Source organism: Alligator mississippiensis, chromosome 1 (genome assembly GCF_030867095.1).
Source record: "Alligator mississippiensis isolate rAllMis1 chromosome 1, rAllMis1, whole genome shotgun sequence".
Lineage (NCBI taxonomy): Eukaryota > Metazoa > Chordata > Crocodylia > Alligatoridae > Alligator > Alligator mississippiensis.
In genome coordinates, this window is record NC_081824.1 from 240,911,481 (window position 1) to 240,932,030 (window position 20,550).

The 20,550-nt window shown below is 49.9% G+C and overlaps 1 protein-coding gene across 2 annotated transcripts in view; it reads right to left on the bottom strand.

Moving 5' to 3' along the window:
- Nucleotides 1-20,471, bottom strand: part of WDR3 (WD repeat domain 3) — a 30,921-nt gene extending 10,450 nt beyond the window's left edge. Inside the window, exons 1-18 of one of the 2 annotated variants that reach the window (XM_006269376.4) lie at nt 20,246-20,471; nt 18,804-19,013; nt 18,256-18,374; nt 16,673-16,751; nt 16,132-16,227; nt 14,035-14,145; nt 12,098-12,199; nt 11,815-11,912; nt 11,246-11,350; nt 9,627-9,857; nt 5,828-5,921; nt 4,869-4,970; nt 4,072-4,157; nt 2,742-2,877; nt 1,959-2,015; nt 1,132-1,232; nt 506-617; nt 230-364 (exon numbers count right to left, since the gene is read on the bottom strand). In XM_006269376.4, coding sequence (XP_006269438.1) covers nt 230-364; nt 506-617; nt 1,132-1,232; nt 1,959-2,015; nt 2,742-2,877; nt 4,072-4,157; nt 4,869-4,970; nt 5,828-5,921; nt 9,627-9,857; nt 11,246-11,350; nt 11,815-11,912; nt 12,098-12,199; nt 14,035-14,145; nt 16,132-16,227; nt 16,673-16,751; nt 18,256-18,374; nt 18,804-19,013; nt 20,246-20,416 — 2,145 coding nt within the window. In that variant the 5' untranslated portion in view covers nt 20,417-20,471. The remainder of the gene's footprint in view (nt 1-229; nt 365-505; nt 618-1,131; nt 1,233-1,958; nt 2,016-2,741; nt 2,878-4,071; nt 4,158-4,868; nt 4,971-5,827; nt 5,922-9,626; nt 9,858-11,245; nt 11,351-11,814; nt 11,913-12,097; nt 12,200-14,034; nt 14,146-16,131; nt 16,228-16,672; nt 16,752-18,255; nt 18,375-18,803; nt 19,014-20,245) is intronic. The other variant, XM_019496171.2, reaches the window with a different exon arrangement.
- Between the last annotated feature and the right edge of the window lie 79 nt (nt 20,472-20,550).

The window sequence follows — 20,550 nt, forward strand, 5'->3', positions numbered from 1 at the left end:
CACATGAATAAGGTCAAGCAGCTCAGGCATGAAGCTTTTCCAGAGGGGTAAGAATGAGAACACACAAGAAAGCCACGGCCCACCAGAAACTGCACAGCCTGTGGCTCAGCAGGGCATTTAGAAGTGGGGAGAGGGAGACAGTTGATTGGGGCATTTACCACCTAGGGAGAAGCCAGGGGTGGAACTGCCTCTTCCAAGAGACCCCTCCAGGCCAGATGGCTGCTCTTACCATCTCCTGCTCCTCCTCCAGGATGAGTGGCTCCCTTGTCCTTTCCCAGATGCGCAGGGATTTGTCATGAGAGGAGGACACTACGTAGTCTCCATTGGGACTGATTGCCAGGCACCAGACCTCCTGGTGGTGTCCCTAGAAGTCAGAGAGATGAAGTGAAAGGCAAAAACTCCTCACACTGCATCCCACACCCGCCCCCCCAGCCCATGAGGGAAAGATGCTGGCCCAACAGAAATACCCTCCCCCCAGGCTAAGCCACCATCCGACATCTCTTACCTCCAAGGTCTGGATGTGCTGAAATTTATCGGCATCCCACTGCTTGATCTTGTGGTCTTTCCCAGCCGTGAAAAAGAGGTGGGACTTGGGCACAAACTGGAGGTACATCACACTGGAGCACAAGGAGGTTTCCCATTGTACAGGTAGGCAGAGAGATGGTGGAATGCCTGACACCAACACCCCATCCACAGAAGCCTCTGCCCCCACCACCATCCTGCTCAGGACAAGATGCCCCAGAAAAAACATTTCTACACCTCCACCTTGGCTACTGCAGCTTCTGGTCTCCACTCACCTGAGTGCACTGTCCACCTGACAAAGTTTAGGCAGCTGTATTCAAACTGCCAAGGGGTGAGGAGGGAACTGACACCAGCCAGGACGAGAGGAGCAGGAAGGGACATGCAATGAGACCAGGCACTGAGGACAGGAAGGTGAGCCAGGGGCACCAACACTCATATTATATACTGGATCTCAGGGCAAACTCTGTTGGACTGGGCATAAGCACTGTGCACCACGCTGCACACAAGGCAGAGGCTCAAGCCACACCACACAGTGGCAGGGGGCAGAAGGACTCCCAACAGTCTGTAAAGGAAAGGCCTGCAGGATGCAGAAGGTACGGGTCCACCTGCCTGTCATTGTGGGCAAAGAGAGAACGGTGACAGTCGCCGAAGTCCAAGCCCCAGATCTTCACATTCCGATCAGCAGAGCCAGTTGCTATTAGGGCCCCATCCTACACCAAGCAAGCAAGAAGAGAAATAAAACAGTTTGAACACAATGAGTCTCAAACAAACCAAATCCCAGAGCCCTGAACAGTCAGTGCAGTTCTAGAGTCAAGTCCAAGGAAGCAGCAGAGCAGCCATAATGGAGAGACAGAGGCAAAGGACATGGAATGTTTTCAGCACAGGTCTGAAGTTAAGACAGTCAACAGAACTACAGGGTGGCAGCTCTAAATAGGAAAAGACTACTGTAATGAAGGGAGCAGACCAATAAAAAACAACAAGAGGAATCTAGACAGGCAAACAATGAAAGCAGTACCAGTGTACATAGATCAGACATTTTTCAGAAATAGACTCTCTCAGCACCAGGCTGTGAGAATGGGGTGGAGAACCACACAGTTTGCCACCTAGCACCAATCCATTCCATTCCTGAAGCATAGATCTGATCAGACCCTACCAATATATAGAACTGAACCCAACAAATTCAAAAAGTCCAGCAAAGCAGTGGTTCAATCTCTCCCCCACCCAAAAACAGATCCACAGATTCTTTTTATGACCTGAATCCTATAATCCTTTGAGGAAGGTACTGGGTCCTATCAAGAAATTACTGGTAGATTTAAGTAAAAAGCTAGCTGGAGATCACCATTCTAGAGAGCAGAGCAATACTTGATTTCAGCTCACACCATAAACCTTTCCAGACTCTCCCCAGGACTTCTGTAAACAGCCTCCATTTTACTCACGAAAGCAATGTCCATGCAGAGCACTGGCAGCTTGTGTCCATACAGGGACAGAAAAAACTGGAAAGACAGGGGGGAAGATGTCACTTGACTAGAAATGCTGAAAAAGTGTGGGGAAAAAAAAAATTTGACCCACCCCCAGTGCTCCCACATCCCCCAGAATCCTTATTCTGAAGGGAGCTAGCTGGTCAGTACTTACACAGCCAACATCAACAGAAAAAGATCTGAGCTAAAGTTAGAAGCAGCACCTCAGACCACTACCCATAAGCAGAGAAGTGTCTCTCTCTGCCGATTTACTGGGTTGGAGCATGTACAGTGTTTTCTGAACAACCCTTAAACCCCTTCATGCTGGTCTGCTTCATCCCACAGACACTCACACTGGGGCAAGAATCACAGGACCCCCATGCAATGGACACAGGCAGGGGATGAGACATCTTGTGTGGAGTGGCAAAGGAACCACCAACAATGCCACTGGCCCCATGCCAAACAGGTTGGGCTGGAAGAAGCTCACAGCCAAAAGGGCCCCAATGCTTCCCAGAACAACAACAAAAAAAGACTGTCTTCAGCAAGCAACAGACAAACTTTTAAACATATTTTTGTTAATAAAGAGTGAGCAGTCATGGAACTCCCCTCCAGCTCCCTCCCTCCCCCAGCCACACGACACCGTGCCAGGCATCATCCAGTAAATAAAGTGATAGCACCCAGCAGGTAAACAACTTTTTTTGTTAGCAAACTCTGCCCACTGTCCTGCGTGCCAGCTCCCACATAACCCTGGCAAGGGCTCACCTTGAGTGTGTCAGTGTGGAATATCTTTACAGTGCAGTCCAGTAAAGAGACAGCCAGCAGCTTCTGGTTGGGGCTGTACCGTACACAGAGAACATCCTCATCCAGCTGGAGGATACGGGTGTGCTTTACGGACAACCTAACAGCAACCAAGAGGAAGAGAGTTTCCCTGTCTGCACCTGGAGCCCCCAGGGTACAAACACTAGTCCACCCCACACTACAGGAAAATTAACTTAGTAGAGCATGCAGCATCACCTTCCTCTGTGGGATGTGAAATGAAGCAAGATCTAAAAGGAACCTGGAACTCTGGGCATACAGATTTTTGTCATCATATCCACTGAGAAAATCTGATTGCAAGTACGAGGAAATTCTGAAACAGTGATCAGGGGGTACCTGGATCCAGCATGGCAGGGAGCCAGTTCACAGAATGCAAAACTCCAGCAGAGCAGAGCTAGCATGGTGTGGGATAGGAAGCAACTGAAGTTTATTAGTGCAGGAAATGGCTGGCGTGCTATGGGATGCTGTGAAGAGAACTCAACAAGCCAGTCTTCAGCAACAGAACAAGGAAGCAAGGAGTGTAGGCAGCCAGAAAACCAAGCCATTTCATGGAAAGCTTTGAGGTCTCAAAATTTGTTTTCATTGTGGTGCAGATGGAAAATAAAAAAGTCTCCTGGCCTGTGATTTGAGAAGGAATTCCACCCCTCAATCCACCTCGCCAGCTTGGCAGGAGACTTTGAGGGAGAGGGAAAGGGACATCTTTGGGAGCAGCATAGGCAGAGGTCCATCTCCTAAGATCACATAGGTATGCTTTACCTAATAATGCCCTGCCTTGTGCCTACCAGTGCAACATGGAGCACTGCAGGGATTTTTGGACTCAGTCTGTGGTGGGTGTTCTGCAGCTGTGGTCTTTGGGAATGGGGAAAAGGAGTTGGAAGTGGATTATCTGAAGGACACTTTTGGACAAAGGGTTTTTTTACAGGGACACGAACTTGAAGGCCCAGGAAGGTCCATTCCCAGCCTAGAGGACTCTCAAAAACCTTTCAGAGTGACACGGTGAGGGGGGAAAGGCGTGTGGGGAACAGCCTCATCCCAGAAAAGCCAATAGCCCAGTGGTTAGGACATTACCTGGCCTGACAAACAGCCAGAAGTGTTGGTGATTACATCTTGTTCGTGCTGCATTTCTCTCTCTCTCACACACACACACACACAACCCCACCCACCCACCCACCATAAGGTGCTGAGGAAAAAAAAAAAACAAAGGCTGGACCATCAAGCAGTGAAATGGATTGCAGTAGCTGGGTGTTGGGTACAGAATCAGTTCTCCCTCTCTCACCTTTTCTGAGCACTGTTCTCATCCTTCACCAGCTCGAACTCCCAGAACTTGACACACTTGTCAGCACCTCCAGTTATAAAGCCGCACTGCAGGGGAACACAAGTTAAAATTAAAGCCAAGACACAGCACTTCCATGACCATAAGAACTGTCATGCCTGCAACAAGACAAATACCCTAGGGGTAGGTCTAGCAAGCTCTCAGACCACACCGGGTCAGAACGTTTGTGAAATGGGGATTCCTATTTGAAATTTCTGAGTTTATCTTGTGAATCATGCATAGGTGTTCAAACAAAGAATCTTGTGGTACCTCAGCAAGGAACCCTGAGCAAGAAACGTCCCTTTCCTCCTTGCTGGGAGAAGGAGACTCCACAGGCTTTGGCAGACAAGAAATCCTATCAGGGCAGACTTTGAACTTAACTGAACTGCAGCAGACAGTGGATGTGTGTGTGTTCACTAGGTAGGAGGAACACTCCTATGACCTAAACACTACACTAGAGCTACCCTACTAGTCATGGAGGAGTAGCCTACTGGGGGAACCCAAGCAACGATAGGGTTGTCACCCTAAAACTAATCTTGAGAAGAATAATGGAACTGCTGATTTAGGATATGATCATTAAAAATTAAAGGGGGAAACGTACTCCTGCCAATCAACTAAGGTGCTCCAAAATAGATCTTATCAAATAAGCAGAGGTTCAAATCAGGGTAAAAAGCAATACAGGAGACTGGCCACATACAAATAAAACAAGAAAGGAGACAAGCGGCTTCCACAGGCTGTGGGTTGTAAGCAGGCTGAGTTACCTGATCTGGTGAAAGAGAGATGGACCAAACAGCCCCATCATGAGCAGCAAGCGTCTCCAGAAGACCCCCCGAGGCCAAATCAAACAGTTGCAGCTTCCCTGTCTGGGAGAAGCAAATGAAGGAGGCAGCAAATCAGCAGCACATACTGGCTTTTAGCACACGTCAGCCTGGGCTAAGGTGCTGTACACTAGTCAGGTCCCCAAGCTGCCTGGAGGGAGGAGCCACAAACTGGGGAAGGTGCCAGGACTGATGAAAGAGTACCAAACATGCAGGTAGTGGTGGTCATGGGAGCAGGAACCCCAGTGGGCAATATGGCTGCCAGCAGTAGAGACTCCAGCTAAGGCAGACATATAAGATGAGGCAAGAAGCCCCAGACAAGGAGTTTATGATGCTTGAAAGGAGCCCCATGGCAACATGGCAGGGTTGTCATAAGCAGTCAGGAGGAATGTACCCTCTCCATCCAGCAGCTCAGCACAACACCACACCCACCTGCTCATGGAATCCCCAGTCATTCCAGGCCTGGGCAACTTCCTACAAACAAGTCCAAATAAAATAATGCACCTCCACGCTAACTTGCTGACTCCTGGAAACTGAAAGCCCTCATCCAGAGCATTATCATGGCCACTAGACACTGCTAGTTTCCAGGAACCCCATTTATACTAAAGGACCTGTTCTATAACTTCCCATGATTACCTATCTCAGTCAGTGCTAATGAGAGCCATGGTGCAAAATGGGGATTGACAGTCAGAGGCATTGTTAGTCCCAGGCCAATCAGACCCACTCTATACATGGCTCCAGGGCAGCATTAAAATCACCAGACAACCTGTTTCCACTCCAGCCACCCATGCTGATAAAACAGGTAGAACTAGCAATGGCAGGGAACATTTAGAAAGGTCCTCTAGCCCAGACAAGGGCTGAGTCTCATTCTGCAAAGGGAGACCTGGGAAAGGCATTGTTACCTTGGTTCCTATGACGACTTGCCGATCTCCTGGGACAAAGAGTGAACAGAGTGCATACTCGCACTCCATTGTACGGATACACTGCAAGGTGGACCTGCAGGAGAAGCAACCCATGAAAACCTGCTAACATATAGTCTGGCCTGTGGGAGCCATGGGCCTCTCTCACCATGCACCAAAATACACCCCAGAGAATTATGCACAGAAACACTCACAATTATGCACAGAAAAAAATTAAAAATATGCAAAATTAATTAATTTGTGTAAAAAAAAAAAAGCAAACTAAATATAAACTTATTTGAATCTTCTTTAGAAATATATGCAGGTACTTTGTATGGGTGTGGGGTGTGTATGGGGGAGAGATTTGTGGGGCAGGGTGTGAGGGGGGTTTGTGAAGGTGTGTGTTGGGGAGAGGGTCCTTGTTGCTGCTATGACCCAACCTTGCAGCCCACTCAGGACAGGAAGGTGCCAGCTGGCAAGGCAACACGAAGGGTAGCAGCCAAGATGGCGGCTGCCTCAGTGTGCCCCTCTGCCAATCAGCATTGAGGGGGACCACACAAAGGATAGCCAGTAGTCAAGATCGCAGCTGCCCCCTCGTCCCTTCTCTCCACGGGGGCCTCTCCAACCAGCGCTGTGGAGCAGGGCTACTACAAAATGACCACACAGATCCACTCTTCAGGCCATGACCAAGCCACAAAAATTGCTTTCTCTCACTGTGACTAAGGTAGGTCCCTAATTATACTACACAGTTGTAACTGTGCTGTTCTCTCAACACTTATCCTGCAGCTTCTAGCACAATATCCTGAAACAGTAGTTTTACAGAAAATTTTGAAGGGCATTCAAAAGGATTTCTGGGAGAAGAGACCAAATGCCTCCAATTTTGTACAAAGCTCCTTAAAGTCCCTGGGAACTGGTTTGATTTCCTAAGCCCTTTCCACTTTAATCTTGCTCTGTGTTGAAGAAGCAAAGAGAAGTAGTTTCATGGAAAAAGTAGACAGGCAATGAACATATTTCTAGCAGTGACATAAAAATAAAATGCTGGCTCCCCAGTGGAATCCACTGTGGGTGTGTGGGAGGGAGGGTTGGGGTGGAGGTATATGTGGGCCCTCCCACCACACATCCTCCCCAGTGGTGCACAGCCCCTGCTGCTGGCAGCTCAGCAGCAGCAGGCCCCTGGGGTGCTCACAGCCACAGCAGCGTGTAGCTCTGGCTGAGTTCGAGAAGCTGCACACGGTGGCACGAAGCTGTCACAACCTAAAGTTGTGGTTTTTTGTTTGTGTGCGCTTCGGCACTGCTAAATTATTTTCCCACCGATTGTAGCTTTCTTTGCACGATAGAGTTCTCTGCTGCGGGAGAGAACTCTGGTGCAACGGGGGAATTCCCGCCAAATTACAGCTTCTTTGCAGGGTGCATTTCTTTTGCATACTGGTAATGCACGTTGCAAAGGAGTTCCCGCCATTTGTATTTGGATTCGCGCCACATTATTGGCCAGTTCCAAATGTAGGCACACATGGCAGCTAGCTATTGGCTTGCTAACCGTACAAAAGGCTTGGGTAGTTTCCGCCCAAGTCGGAGAGGAAGAGGGAGAGAGAGAGAAAGCTGGAGAGAGATAGAACTCGCCAGGAGGAGGAGACTTCGTGCTGTGTGAAGATCTCCAAGCGCTGTGGACCCTTGCGGACCCAACGCGCCTCTCTCAAGCTTAATAACCGAACCCGCGGAGCTTTCGCTTCTAGCCTCTCCCCGTCACCAATCGCAATCCAAGACGTATCCCTTTCCTGTAAACCCAATTTTCGAACCCACGGAGCCTAAACAACTCTGTGGGAGCAACCGATTTTGTCGTAGTCCTCTAGCGAGGATTTAAGCGGAGCTGCGCCTGGAAACCTGTCCAGCCTACACCACTACCATCTTTGGGTGTAAGTAAACAATCTTTTCAATCAACCACTACGCGTTTGTGACCAATTCTAGCTCGCCACTGGTTTTCTCCGACCCCGCGTGCCCGGGCTGCTGGCCACAGCCCGCGTGCGCAAAAGACGGGCCGCGGATCGCCCCCCCCGGCTCGCACTTGGCGGCGGGATCGGGGCCCGGCCCACACAGAAGCAAGCCTAGTCTGGCCTACTGGTATGTGCCTCTGAACCAGATGAGGCTGGCTCCATGCCAGCACATGGGGCTCATGGCACTGCAAGTGGGAGGTGTGTGCCACTGTGTTGAGCTGGCTCCACGCCTCCACAAGGGGCTTCCAGCACTCCAGTGGGAAGCCACATTTGGAGACACGGAATTACACACCATTGGGCTGTGTGGGCTCCATACCTCCCCATGTGGCTTCCTGCTAGAATGCTGGAAGCCCCACATGGAGGCAGGGAGCCTGCCAACCTGACCCGGTTGATGGCATATAGCCCACACCCACCCACAAACCCCACATCCACACCCCTCCTGCAGGCAGGAGCTCCCCTCCCCACTTAACAGGTGTCCAGTCACACACCACTGTGCTCAGTGCTTCCATATGGGGCTCCCAGCTGGAGTGCGGGGAGCCCCAGAGGTGGAGGCACAGAGTTTGTTGGGGTTAAATTATGCAAAATTATGCGGTTGAGTAGTCCGTACCTTTTATATACAAAATTGCATGGGCAAATAGTTGTATATTTCCCCAGGGTGTACCCAAACAGGGAGCTGGAAGTTACAGTACTAATCCAAAAATCTCACTATGTAGCTTTGTCTGCCCGCTCTAGGAAAGGCACCCATAGACCTAGTGGGAAAGCGTCTCTGACAGCCAGCTGAGCATGTAGACAGCCCCCTCTATACATTCTCATTTAGAGGGACAGGCAAGAAGCACAAGGCCACAGCAGGCTTTCCCAGCCCAGCATGGACCACTGCATTTTGGGATGTTCCTGAATCTGGCTGAAAAGATGCTAAGCTTAGGAGGCCAGAAAAAGATCAGGCTGGCAAATCACAGAACATGTACTGACAAAAGCCCCAGACCACCCTCACCATCTCGGCAGCAGAGAAGCTAACCTGCCCCTGTCCAGTGCCTCTTGGATGCTAGTTCCAAGCGGTAAATCCAAAGAGAGGCCCCAAGCCTGCTCCCTAAACTGAGGAGAGACTTAGAAGTTCGGCATCTCCCCCACCAACACACGTGTACACATGCATGCACCAGCACACATGCATGCACACTCGCACAAAACGAACAAGCCAAGGAAGAACTCAGTTCAGAGAGACTGTCTCTGCTTTGGAGAAGGCCTGGAAGGTAAAGGGAGGATTTTTAAGAAGGAAGTAATGATCTGGAGAAGTGCAGTTTGAGGAAGTCTCAGCAATGCATAGAAGGCACAGGAGTAGCACACCAGATCAGGACTGAGATTCACACCATCTCATATGAATTGCCTCAGAGAAGGTGCAAGAAAACCCAGATTTGCACCCACAGGCAAAGTTTCTTCTTAACCTCAGTCCAGCCGATGGTTGATTATAACATGACACACACAGGCAAGTATTCCCTACCAAAAAATCTGCAAAATTCAGGCGCCTATGGGTGTGTTGAATACCCAAAGATCTGTCTCCTAGCAACCCAACTACACTTGGCCTCAGTGATATCCAGTGGCAAAAAAAGTCCTCAAGTTAACTCTGCAGTCCTCACTGTGTTTGTTGCCTCTCCATTTCACAGGACACCATGACAAAGGTAAAAGCACAAATAAAGTCCCCCATCAGCCCCAGCCATGATCATCTTCCGTGATCACTCCCATCCATCCCATCTCTTCCCCCAGTCAAACAGTCCCAAACTTTCGGGGAACGGCACTGGGCCTTTTGGACTCCAGACCTGTTCCAGATCTTGACAGACTCAGCTGCAGCCGACAGGAGAGCAATGTTATCAGAGCTGAAAGCCAGGGTCCTAACATCACTGCGATGCCCGCCAATGGTTATCTTAGACACCCGGGCAACCTGTGGGGTTTGTGCAGATGGGTTCAGGGCATACGTCTCAACTGTGTTGTTCTGGAGCAGTAATGTGGCCTTCAGCTCCCCTTTTGGGGACAGGATCAAGTCAAATGATCTATTTGAACAGACAAAGGCAAGGTTAGAAGAAGGGACCGTTTGAAGAACATCAGCACAGGCAAATCTGAGGAACACTCCCTCACAGGGAGATGAGTGAGGCTCTGGGACAAGAGGGAAGCACTGCCTAAGAAGCCATCCAACACTAGGACAGGCAAACCACACAGACAGCTCCCGGGAAGGAATACTCCTGCTGGGGAAGGAGCTGGAACACATACAAGACAGCGCCCATGGGTGGTTGGGAGGTAAAAGGGGGAACCAGAGAAACTGAGCAGGCCTTCCCCAGCTCTACAGCTTCCCCTATGCAGCTGAGCCAGGTTTTGAAAAGACAAGTTCACCAAGCCATAGCTCTCCTGGGCCATGAGACAGCCATACCTGAACTGCTATGGGAGGCGATTGCTAATTACTTGGGCTGGAGGGTCAGTTAGGGAGTTTTGGTGAGCTGTTGTGGGCCAGATTGGCACCCCACCCTACAACAGCTCACTAAAACTCCGTAAGTGGCTCTGCTCCATGCTCAACAAAATGGCTGGGAGGGGGCTGTGAGTGGGCAAAGAGGCAGAGGCAGGATGGGTGGATAGGGAAGGGATCATAGGCAACACAGGGCTGGGGGAGAGCCACGATTCACTCGCTGCACAGCCCTGTGACAAATGCCAGTTGCATAGGCAGGGTCATGCAGGGAATGGATCAGGGTCTCCATGGAGACAGGCCAGGACACACATGGGCAGGGCAGATGGCCAGGCTGGGGCTCCAAACAGGGAGCTGCACCCAGGAGCAGGAATGGGATGGGCAGGTGGGACACAGTCTGAGATAACCGGGCAGCGACAGTGCAGGGCTGGGACCAGGATCCAGGGCAGAGCCGCAACACACTCCCTGGATGCCCTTGCCTGCAGAACATGAGCTCGTCACAGGGCCAAGCAGACAGCTGACTGCGGCTCTGCCCTGGGACCCCAGCCCCACTGTCACTGCCTGTGATCCTGGCCCCACCCACCCGGCCCTCTCCCAGGCACTGCTCCCCACTCTCCCCCAGCCACATGCCCTGCCCATATGGGTCCCACCCCCAGCTGTATGTGCAGGGCTGACGGGCCAGGGTGTCCAGGCAGCAGAGCCAAGTCTGACAGCAGCAGATGATGGAAGGAGCTGCTGCTGCCGGGGCTGCTGAGAAACAAGTCCAGGCTCTGTGCCACCCCAACCCTGCTGCACACCCAGGGGCAGTGGGACTGGCTTTACGTGCTACGGCCCAGGCTGCCCCCCAGACCTGGGCTGAGCAGAACCAAGAGACCTGCTGTGGGCTGGACAAAATCCCTTGGCGAGCTGGATCTAGCCCACAGGCCATTATTTTGCCTACCCCTGTGCTATGGCAACCCCTCCAAGCCAGGGCTTTGCACTTACTTGATTTTAGCAGAAGCCTTAATGTTCACAACCCGCTGAATCTCCTCCTGCAGACTCAGTTCAATGCTGCTTTTAGGTTCCTCCTCCTCCTTCTCAGGCTGCTGCCTACAAAAAACAGATATGGACAGCAAATTAGTTTACCTAACACACACAGTCTATTCACACAGGGACAGACACAGAAAGACAGGGTGACATCCATTTTCCCCTGACAATGCAAACAAAATGTAATTCTTTTAAGACTGAAGCCAGCTGGACTCTGCTCCAGTGCTGCAGACATGTGCATGCAGTCCTGGCAGAGGTGCTACCATCTCAGGAATGGGAAGGAAATGATCAGACTCATGGCAGCTTTCTTACAAGTGCTAAGACCAGAGAACAATGTTGCTCAAACCAGCACCAGAGAGATGGAAAGGACAAGGAAATATATTAGCAGAGAAATCCAGAACTCAGAAATGAAATTGGACAAATAACCAAAAATAGCTTTCAATTCACTAGTTACTCCCTATTGCTGAGGGCTCTACTGTCAGTTTTCAGCATGCAAACTGAATTCTAAATGACAAAGCTGAGCTTACCTGGCTTTTTTCCTTGCTTTCTTCATTTTCCTTTCCATCTTCTTGTGAATTTCATCCTCAGAAAGAACATAAAATACTTCCAAAATAGAGTCTGTTCCCTGGAGACAAAACAGACAAAGTTACAGGCTCCCAGAATTGCTGCTGTTTTCATCCCAGTTTCATAAGGCTACATAAAGTTGCATTATCAGCAAACAGCCTAAGAAGTCTTTGTAGAATTGCTAGTGATGGCTCTTTAAAACAAGACTCCCATGGTCCACTCAAACACCCAAAGCACATCACTTACGTGGCAGGCCAGGATCCGACCTGTCTGGTCAGTGGCAAGAGTAACAATTCGATCCCTCCCATCCCGCATAATAGAGCCAGCTTTGCTGCACCTCAGGAGCCGCTACAAGGAAGCAAAAGAGAAAAGAGCTGTGGAGTCACTGGTCCAGCACATCTTCAGAAGCAAAGTCACCAGTGCCTAAAAAAAGGGGTGGACAATTACTTCGGCTAGAGGGTCACTTAATGAGTTTTGGGAACCTGTCGAGGGCCACATCCATCTCTCTCTCTCCATCTACGTCTCTCCTAGTCTCTCTCTCCCGCATCTCTCCCAGTGATCTCTCCCGTCTCCCTCCCCTGCTCCCTGTATCCATCTCCCTCCCACTTTGTCTCCCCCCTCCCCATTCCCTTCCCTCCCTCTCCCCCTTTCTCCTCCCCCTCAATGCTCAGATGCAGACCCAGGCAGGAGCAATTAATGCTGCTGCCCACCCACTGGGGGGCAGGGAGCCTTGCCTAGGTCCACAACTGATGCCTGATGCTGTTGGGCAGAGACAGTGCTCCCCCCCATCCCTTCCCACCCCACAACCCAGCACCACACAGTGGCCAGAGCTACCAGCTGCCTGTGTGCCAGATCCAGCGAGTTAGTGGCTGTTTACCTGAGGACTAGACTGAATCTGTTGGTGGGCCATTTTACCCACCCCTGGTACCTAGGACATGTGCCTGACCAGTAGCCAAGAAAGGAGGGCTGTGTACATGGGACCCTAGGACAGAACACAGCTTCCCCTAGGCACAAATTTAACTTCTTTTATTTCTAGCTCCTCAGCTAAGAATAACATTTATTTTAGTAACAACTGAAACGTGAGAGTTGGTGATTCCCCTAGCATTCACTTTTGTTGACTGGAAGGGAATCTGACTGAGCTTATAAAAAAAAAAAAAAAAAATAAAGGAGTTGGATTATTTTCCATTTCAGGAAAGGCAAAAGAAAGGAGAGAAAGAAGCGAACATGGAACTACCTGTTTAAAAAAAAAAAAAGAGGGGGAAAGAGCCTAGAGGAAGAGAATGGGAGAGAAGTACCTGAAAGTCTGGGTAGGAGGAAAGCTGAGATCTGAAGACTTATCAAGAACATCTCCCAGGGAGCAAGCTAATAGATTAGCTGGTCAGTCAAATCAGACAGGGTAAGAGGAGTGGTCTCACCACAGCAGCCAATACAAGATGTGGCAGCTCCACTTCCCAGACACGGATGGAGCAGCAGGCTGTTAACATTCCCACAATCTCTACCCCGAGGCTCAGTGGCAAAGGCCAGTGCCAAGTGCATTAGTGGCTGCCTGGTCTTTGCCTTTCAGGTCAACATTCCATTGGCACCACAAGCCTTTCTAGACACCTGTCACTGACCACCCATGAGGCACTCCTTGGCAGGGGTCATCAGCAAATAACTGCAGGGTCTCCCTGGAGTGTCATTCTGTGGCTAATTGGAAAAAACTGAAGAGACTGTCTTTGAGGAAGCAAAGCCTTCCCTCACACAGTGTTAGAAACCATATCACCAGGGCAGGCTTGGCATTGTGGAGCAAGCAGCCTGGACAGCTGCCAGGTCAGCTATGCAAACTGTGCTATACAGGCAAGGGAGATGTAAAACACTGTGGTTACAGATTTAAAAAAGGGAAAAAGAAAAGGCTGCTTTACTTTAAACTTGGCACACTCCCACACTGAGCCTAGCACATGCCCAGAAGAGGCATCATGTTAGTTGGACTTGGCTTGTCTGTATAGATCAGGCACTTCAGTGGGGCTTTTTTGGTATTTTTATCTAAGGCTGATTGCCAAAAAGCTCCAATCTATACAGACACTGCGGAGCTGGGTTGAATGAATGCACTATTTCTTCAGGTAAAGAATTTTATTTTTTTTCTTAACATCTGCAAGGAGCTCATGTGAACCTGCTCCACTTAGGTAGTGGGGCAAGGCAATTACCTCCTCAGAGGCTTCATGTATGTCCAAGGTCTCATCTATGCTGCGGGTCTCCTCTGCTCTAGCCAGAGAACCTTTGCTTTTCTTGGATTCTGGCTCCCCAGGGTCCTTCCCCTGTGCAAGACAGACAAAGGAGGGAGAAATACACTTACGATAAGAACCATACTTGTCTCCCCTATCTGCATCCTCCCATTTCTCCTAATCCATTTACCACTGTCACAGTTTTAACCCCAAGGTGTTTCTGGGGAACCTCTAAGGTGAAAGTCGAGGTGCACCTATACATTGGCCTGAAATTGGATCAGCATTGATTTAAAGAAAATTGACTGTATTGGAAATTGGCCTGATAGAGCCAATAAATGCTCGTGCATGTGCACAGCTGCAGTGCAGCACGCAGGCAGCTAGGAGCACAGTCCAGCAGTTTGGAGAGCTGTGTACAGCTGGTAAGTCTGTTGTGGTGAAAGAGGAGGGGAAAGGGAAGGGGTGCTGGGGGGCAGATGAAAACCCCCCACGATGAGGGAGGGAGTGGCGCTGCAGCAGGCACTGTCCAACCAGGGTAGGGTGGGGGACGGAACCACGGCTCATCCGGGGGATGCGGAGAGGGGAGACAGCAGCTCCCGCTGCTGCACACACCTCAGGAGGGTACTGGGGGCGGGGAGGGTCGCAGCCTGGCCCAGCCTCCAGCGGGAAGAGCCCGGCACAGCCCCAGCCTGCAGCTGCAGCCTGCTCTGCCCCGTGCAAATCCGGGGGGCACAAGCCCGCCCCCCCCCCCAGGGTACATACAGCAGCAGGAACTGCTCCCCTCTCCATCCCACACCCCGTCCCACCTGGGCAGCACCTGCCCCAGCCCCACTCCCTCCCTCACCACAGGGGGTATTGATCTGCCCTCCCATGCCCCTTCCCTCCCTCCCCTTCCACCACAACAGACAAGTGCAGAAACCATGAGTGACACCAGTACTGCACTTCCCCAACTCAAGCCTGTGCTGCCAGGATCACAGGAGGGCACAAAGAGTTCATAAAACCATAGAAAATTAGGGTTGGAAGGGACCTCAGGAGGTCATCTAGTCCAATCCTCTTCTCAAAACAGGACCATCCCCAACTAGATCATTCCAGCCAGGTCTTTGTCCAGCCAAGCCTTTAAAAACCTCCAAAAATGGAGATTCCACAGCCTTTCTAGATAACTTCTTCCAGTGCTTCACCACCCTCCCAGTAAGAAAGTTTTCCCTAACATCCAACCTAAACTTCTCTTGCTGCAACCTGAAACCATTTTTCCTTGTTCTGTCATCTGGCACCACTGAGAACAGTCTAGCTCCATCCTCTTTGGAATCACCGTTCAGGTAGTTAAAGGCTGCTATCAAAACTCCTCTGTCTTCTCTTCTCCAAACTAAATAAACCCAGTTCCCTCAGCCTCTCCTCATAAATAGTGCCCCAGTCCCCGAACCATTTTTGTTGCTCTCTATTAGACTCTCCCCAACATGTTCAGTCTTTCTATAGTGGGGGCCCAAAAATGGACACATTACTCCAGATGTGGCCTCACTAATGCAGACTAGAGTGGAATAATCACTTCCCTCAGTCTGCTGGCAACACTCCTACCAATGCAGACCAGTACGCTGTTAGCCTTATTGGCAACAAGAACACACTACTGATTCATATCCAGTTTGCTGTCCACTGTAACCCTCAACTCCTTTTCTGCAGAGGGTTGGAACCCATTGTCATCGTAAGCCACAGTCAGGAAGGGAAGAGAAGAGGGTTCATTTTGTTCTCACTTTGCTGGCCTCAAGTTTAAATCGAGGAGCAGCACTGGCATGCACTCAATGCAAGAAAGCAGCTTTTGACAGTCCAGCCCTTCCACTTACCTGAACCTGAAATGAGAACTATCCTGAGCTTCCTGTGCCCACAGATGCAGCAGATTTACAAAGGGCAACATAAGAGCTGAAAGTGGTACTGCATGGCAGGTCTGTAACACCACCACCACCAAAGCCAAGCACAACGCTGTTCCAGGCTAACAGCATCCACGAGGCAATCCAGGCCAGCTATGCCCTGGTTCAATCTATTCCCAGGGCAAGCCTGGGTCACTACAAAGAGGATGAATTCCTTCCTTACCTCCTGCAAGTAGGTGATGTCCCACACCCTCAATTCACTGTCTGCAGCCCCAGTGATCACACGCTTCTCTTCTGACACCAAAACCAGGCCCCAGACCTGCCAAAGTGAACACATTGAGGAGCTCCTTCAGGTCTACTTACATGTGCCCAATCACTAGAGTGCCCTAAGGCCTCTGCACATTAGTGCAGTTGGACTTATGACACGCTTCCAAGTTCAAGGAGCCGCAGCATTCCCATTTCACCAAGGGGGAAAACAGCGGCTCAGGAAGACTAAGGCCTAAAATGAGGAACCCATAAAAGAGCTCAAGTTCCTTCTAAGCAGGGCACTACAGAAGGACACTTATTTTGGAAACATCATCCCTAGTATGTGCCATACAAGATCCCCTCAAATCCAAGGTCTCTCCCCATCTTGCTCCACAGCCAACAAGCACAAATATTTCACATACTAAGCAGTGCAACCATACACTGCAAACCTGCACTGTGGTCAGAAGCAACCACGTGCCTTCTGAACTCCCCTCCCCACATTTCTATGCCTCGGTTACCTCAGTACGATGTCCAACCAATGTTCTGAAGCAGTGCTGGGTATCCAGGTCCCACCATTTCACCAGGGTGTCTTTACCACTGAAACAAAAAAAAAACCCAAATGACACCACCCAGACACAAGTCGACATCCCCAGAGTCCAGCCAATAATCACACACTCAAGCAATGTGCAAAGCCAGGTGTAGTGAGTGCAAGGCCAGACTTCCTCGTATGAAGGTGAAATTGAGAGTCATAGGCCAAGCAAGATCAGAATGAGAGATCACAAACACAGGCACTACAGAAAGAGGCACTGCAAATTCATTAGGAGGCATTTTTTTCCTTAGGACGGATACTCAAACTTCCAGCATGGTGCTGCAGAGGAAACACTCGGCTTTATTTAAAGATAAGGATGACATGCCCAGCATGCTGGCCAAATTCCAAAGGTACAGCTCTCCAAATTTGCCCTGCATTTTCACACCAATCAACCCTACCCTATCAAATGATGGAACCACAGCATGCAAATTAGCTATGGTGAAAGGACAGCAATTGTATGAGCAATTTCCAGTGTCCTAATGGCCCGAAATAAGAGCAACCTCAACTGCTGACATGGTATCTCTGGGAAACTCATAACTAAAGACAAGAACCAATAATAACTTCCCTTAATTGCAACCTAATTTCACCCAGAAACCTTTAAATATACACGTAAAAGTTTAAATTATTACAGTACAATTTTAGTTAAATTACTCAGTAGGGAGATCTGATTGCAAATGCTAATTTTCCTAAAGGACTCGTTTTTAAATTAATATCTTCACAAACTAATAGTTAAGTGCTCTTGTAAAGTATCAGAATAAATGCTGAGAACTTAATAGGACAGGCTGCTATTTTCATAATAAGGAAGCCACTCCACCCCCCCCAAAAAACCCCACACGCCTTAAATAAGGCAAAACCAGCATCGCTATAAATATGTGGCAACCTACTTATTCATTTAACATTATAAAAAAAAGTAGCATAACTAAGGATGAGTGGCATAAATGCAAGTTTGGGTACAACCATGTTAAATACAGTATTTGACAGACTAAACATTTCTCAGAATGGCAATTTTAAGTTGACTATCCTTCAACTGATATTTCCCAACTAAAAAGATATCCATTAAACATGCTGATCTCAAGATTACACAGTATTTTTTTTTAAAGTTTGTAGTGTCAGAGTCCAAGTGGTACAGTAAAAGGTCATTTAACAGAGGTGTAAGAAGGTACAGCTCCACACCTGAGGGAAAGCCAGCATACAGGATAGTGCCATCTGCTGTACTGCTGTGACAACAGTCAACCATGGTACAGACTATTTTTGTGCCTCCCCTCAGCCCCCAAAGGCAATGCCTGGGGCTGCTGCTCCAGTTGCCCCACCCCACCAGTTATGCTACTGACATTTAATATGGCATCAGATTGTGTTATATCAGCAGGGTCAGATTTATAATTTTGTAGCTGTTCACTTCTTTGCCTCACATGCCTGGGTTTTATAAAGTATGAGAAAGACAAGCAACACCTAGACTGGTATCTTAACTTGACCATGTCAACCCAGTTCAGCACACCCAGCAGCACCATTTACCTGGAAACCAGCAAGTTCTTCTCTCTCAAAAAGAGCACCTGTGTGACAGCATCCTTGTGTCCCTTCAGCCGGTACAAGCCACTCTCATTAATGATGTCCCACACAATGACATCTGTATCCTGAAAGGGAAGGCACATCACCAAGGGAATGACCTCTGCCTCAAAGAATCTACTGGTCTCAGGTAAAGCACCTCAGCATTGACATGAAATACTCGCTGCTGTAAGAAGCCTAGCAGGCTTCTTCCACCCTCAAGAGCTGTACAAGGAACCCCCATCCTCCCTCCAACTCCTGCCCTACTATTCCAGCTGTGGGCTCCCTTCACAGCCCTGCCAGTGCACCCTAATCCTGACCCTTGCTACTCTATTCCAAAGAAATCCCACAAAACCATTCACATATTTCTCACCCAAACCCTGGATTACCTGGTAATATTATGCCTCCAGCCATTCCCCCATAGTTAGGGTCTACAATGATCTCCAAAGACCATCTACTTCTTCTCAATTTACAAAAGGGCTGACCTCCAGAGTTGACTTTCCCCAACCAAATCTCACCTTTGAGCCTGATACCAGCCTGCCTCCCAGCTGATCATACTTCAGAGCAGTAACAGAAGCCTTGTGTCCATTAAAAGTGACAATTGCTTCACCATTCAAGAGGCTAAAAACACGGACTGCTCCATCTTCATATCCAACGGCCAAGTGCAGCCCATCTGGGGATGGGCAGAGAGAAGTGACCTCCTGTTTGAGGCCCTGAAGGATGAGAACCTATCATTTTAAGAAGAGAAGATGTCTGCAATATGATGTGACATATCAGATCCAGGCACTCACAGGGAATAGAAGAGTGTACTGTGCATCTACCTCACCAACCTGGAGGGCATCCAGAGCTTTAGACACTATTTTCTCACACCTCTTTGCTCTAGTAAGTTTTGTATCATTGCACCATTTAAGAAGGGGTAGACTGAGACAAGAAGGAAAATTATTCCCCCCAGCCACATGGGAAATGATGACTAGATCCCAAAAGTCTGAATTACCAGTCCTGTGTAACAGCCAGATTGCTGTTCCCTGCTTACCAGTAGCAGAGGCCTGCTAACCCTGTGCTATGAAACCATACAATTTCCTCACATCCCACATCCTTCTCTTAGGTGTACGACAAAGCTTTCCCACACAACACAAAGGGGTCCAGAACTCTAAAGCCATTTTCAAAACAGCTTGTTAGCAACCAGCATCTTGCCAACCACTGGTGCAACGCCCTAGCCATTTTGCATTGAACACCAGCTCTTATGATCCCAGACTCTGTTTAGTAAGGAAACAGTGTGTCAGGTTACTCTCCACTGTAGCCACAGAAATTTAACTTTCATTTGGCAACCAGCGACGTTGGACAGCATCCTTTCCATTCTCAGCTTGTGTAAAGGACAACTCTTCTGACAGCACAACACCCTTACCCATGCCCTTGTATAGTGGGTGTCTGTAATACCTGAACACAGGCACCCAGGCCTCCAGGAACAAGGAAATCCTGTTCAGACATCTGGACAATAATGCTCTTCCCCAACTAAATCAGTGACTCAAGACCAAACTTAGAGTAAAGAGCTTCGCCTAAAAAATGCCACTGAGGCATGTACTTGTATTCTGTACTGGTGCCAGGGGCGGCCAAATTTAGCCTAAAGCCTGAACGAGCAAACAAGGAAAGAGGCAAGTCATCCACATAACCGAGGGACGCCCACGGGTGCTACAAGCAGCTGGATCGCTCCAGCTCCAAACTGCCGGAAGACACGGGACCTTTATAGTAAGTCTACTCTTCCCTGTTGCACGTCACGTCAGGTCACTCGTGCCACCGCCCGTTGTGGGCCGGGGGCGCAGGAGGGATACCCCGCCCGCGCTGCGAGCCCGAGGACACCGGGCGCTGCAGAGGCAGTTCAAGCCGGCGCCCCCGGGGCTCTGGGCGGCGCGGAAGGCGGACGGGCGGGCGGGCGCGCGCCCCGGCGGCGGGTGGACCTCACCTTCTCGCCCCTACGGGTGTCCCAGAGAAAGACGTGCTCGCACGCCGGCACCGCCACATAGCGGCCGCTCTCGCCGCGCAGAGGCACATACGCCACGTTGCCCTTGGGACTAGCAATGAGGCCGAACACCGCGGAGGCCCCGTAGCGCAGGTACTGCCTCGTGAGTCCCATGGCGCACCCGCTCCCCGAGTCCTCCACCTCCCCACGAGACCGGAACCAGCACACCGCGAAGGACACACGTGGGCGGAAGTGAGGTACAATACCCGCCCCCCGAGTGCTGGCTGGCCACGGGATTGGCAGGGGCT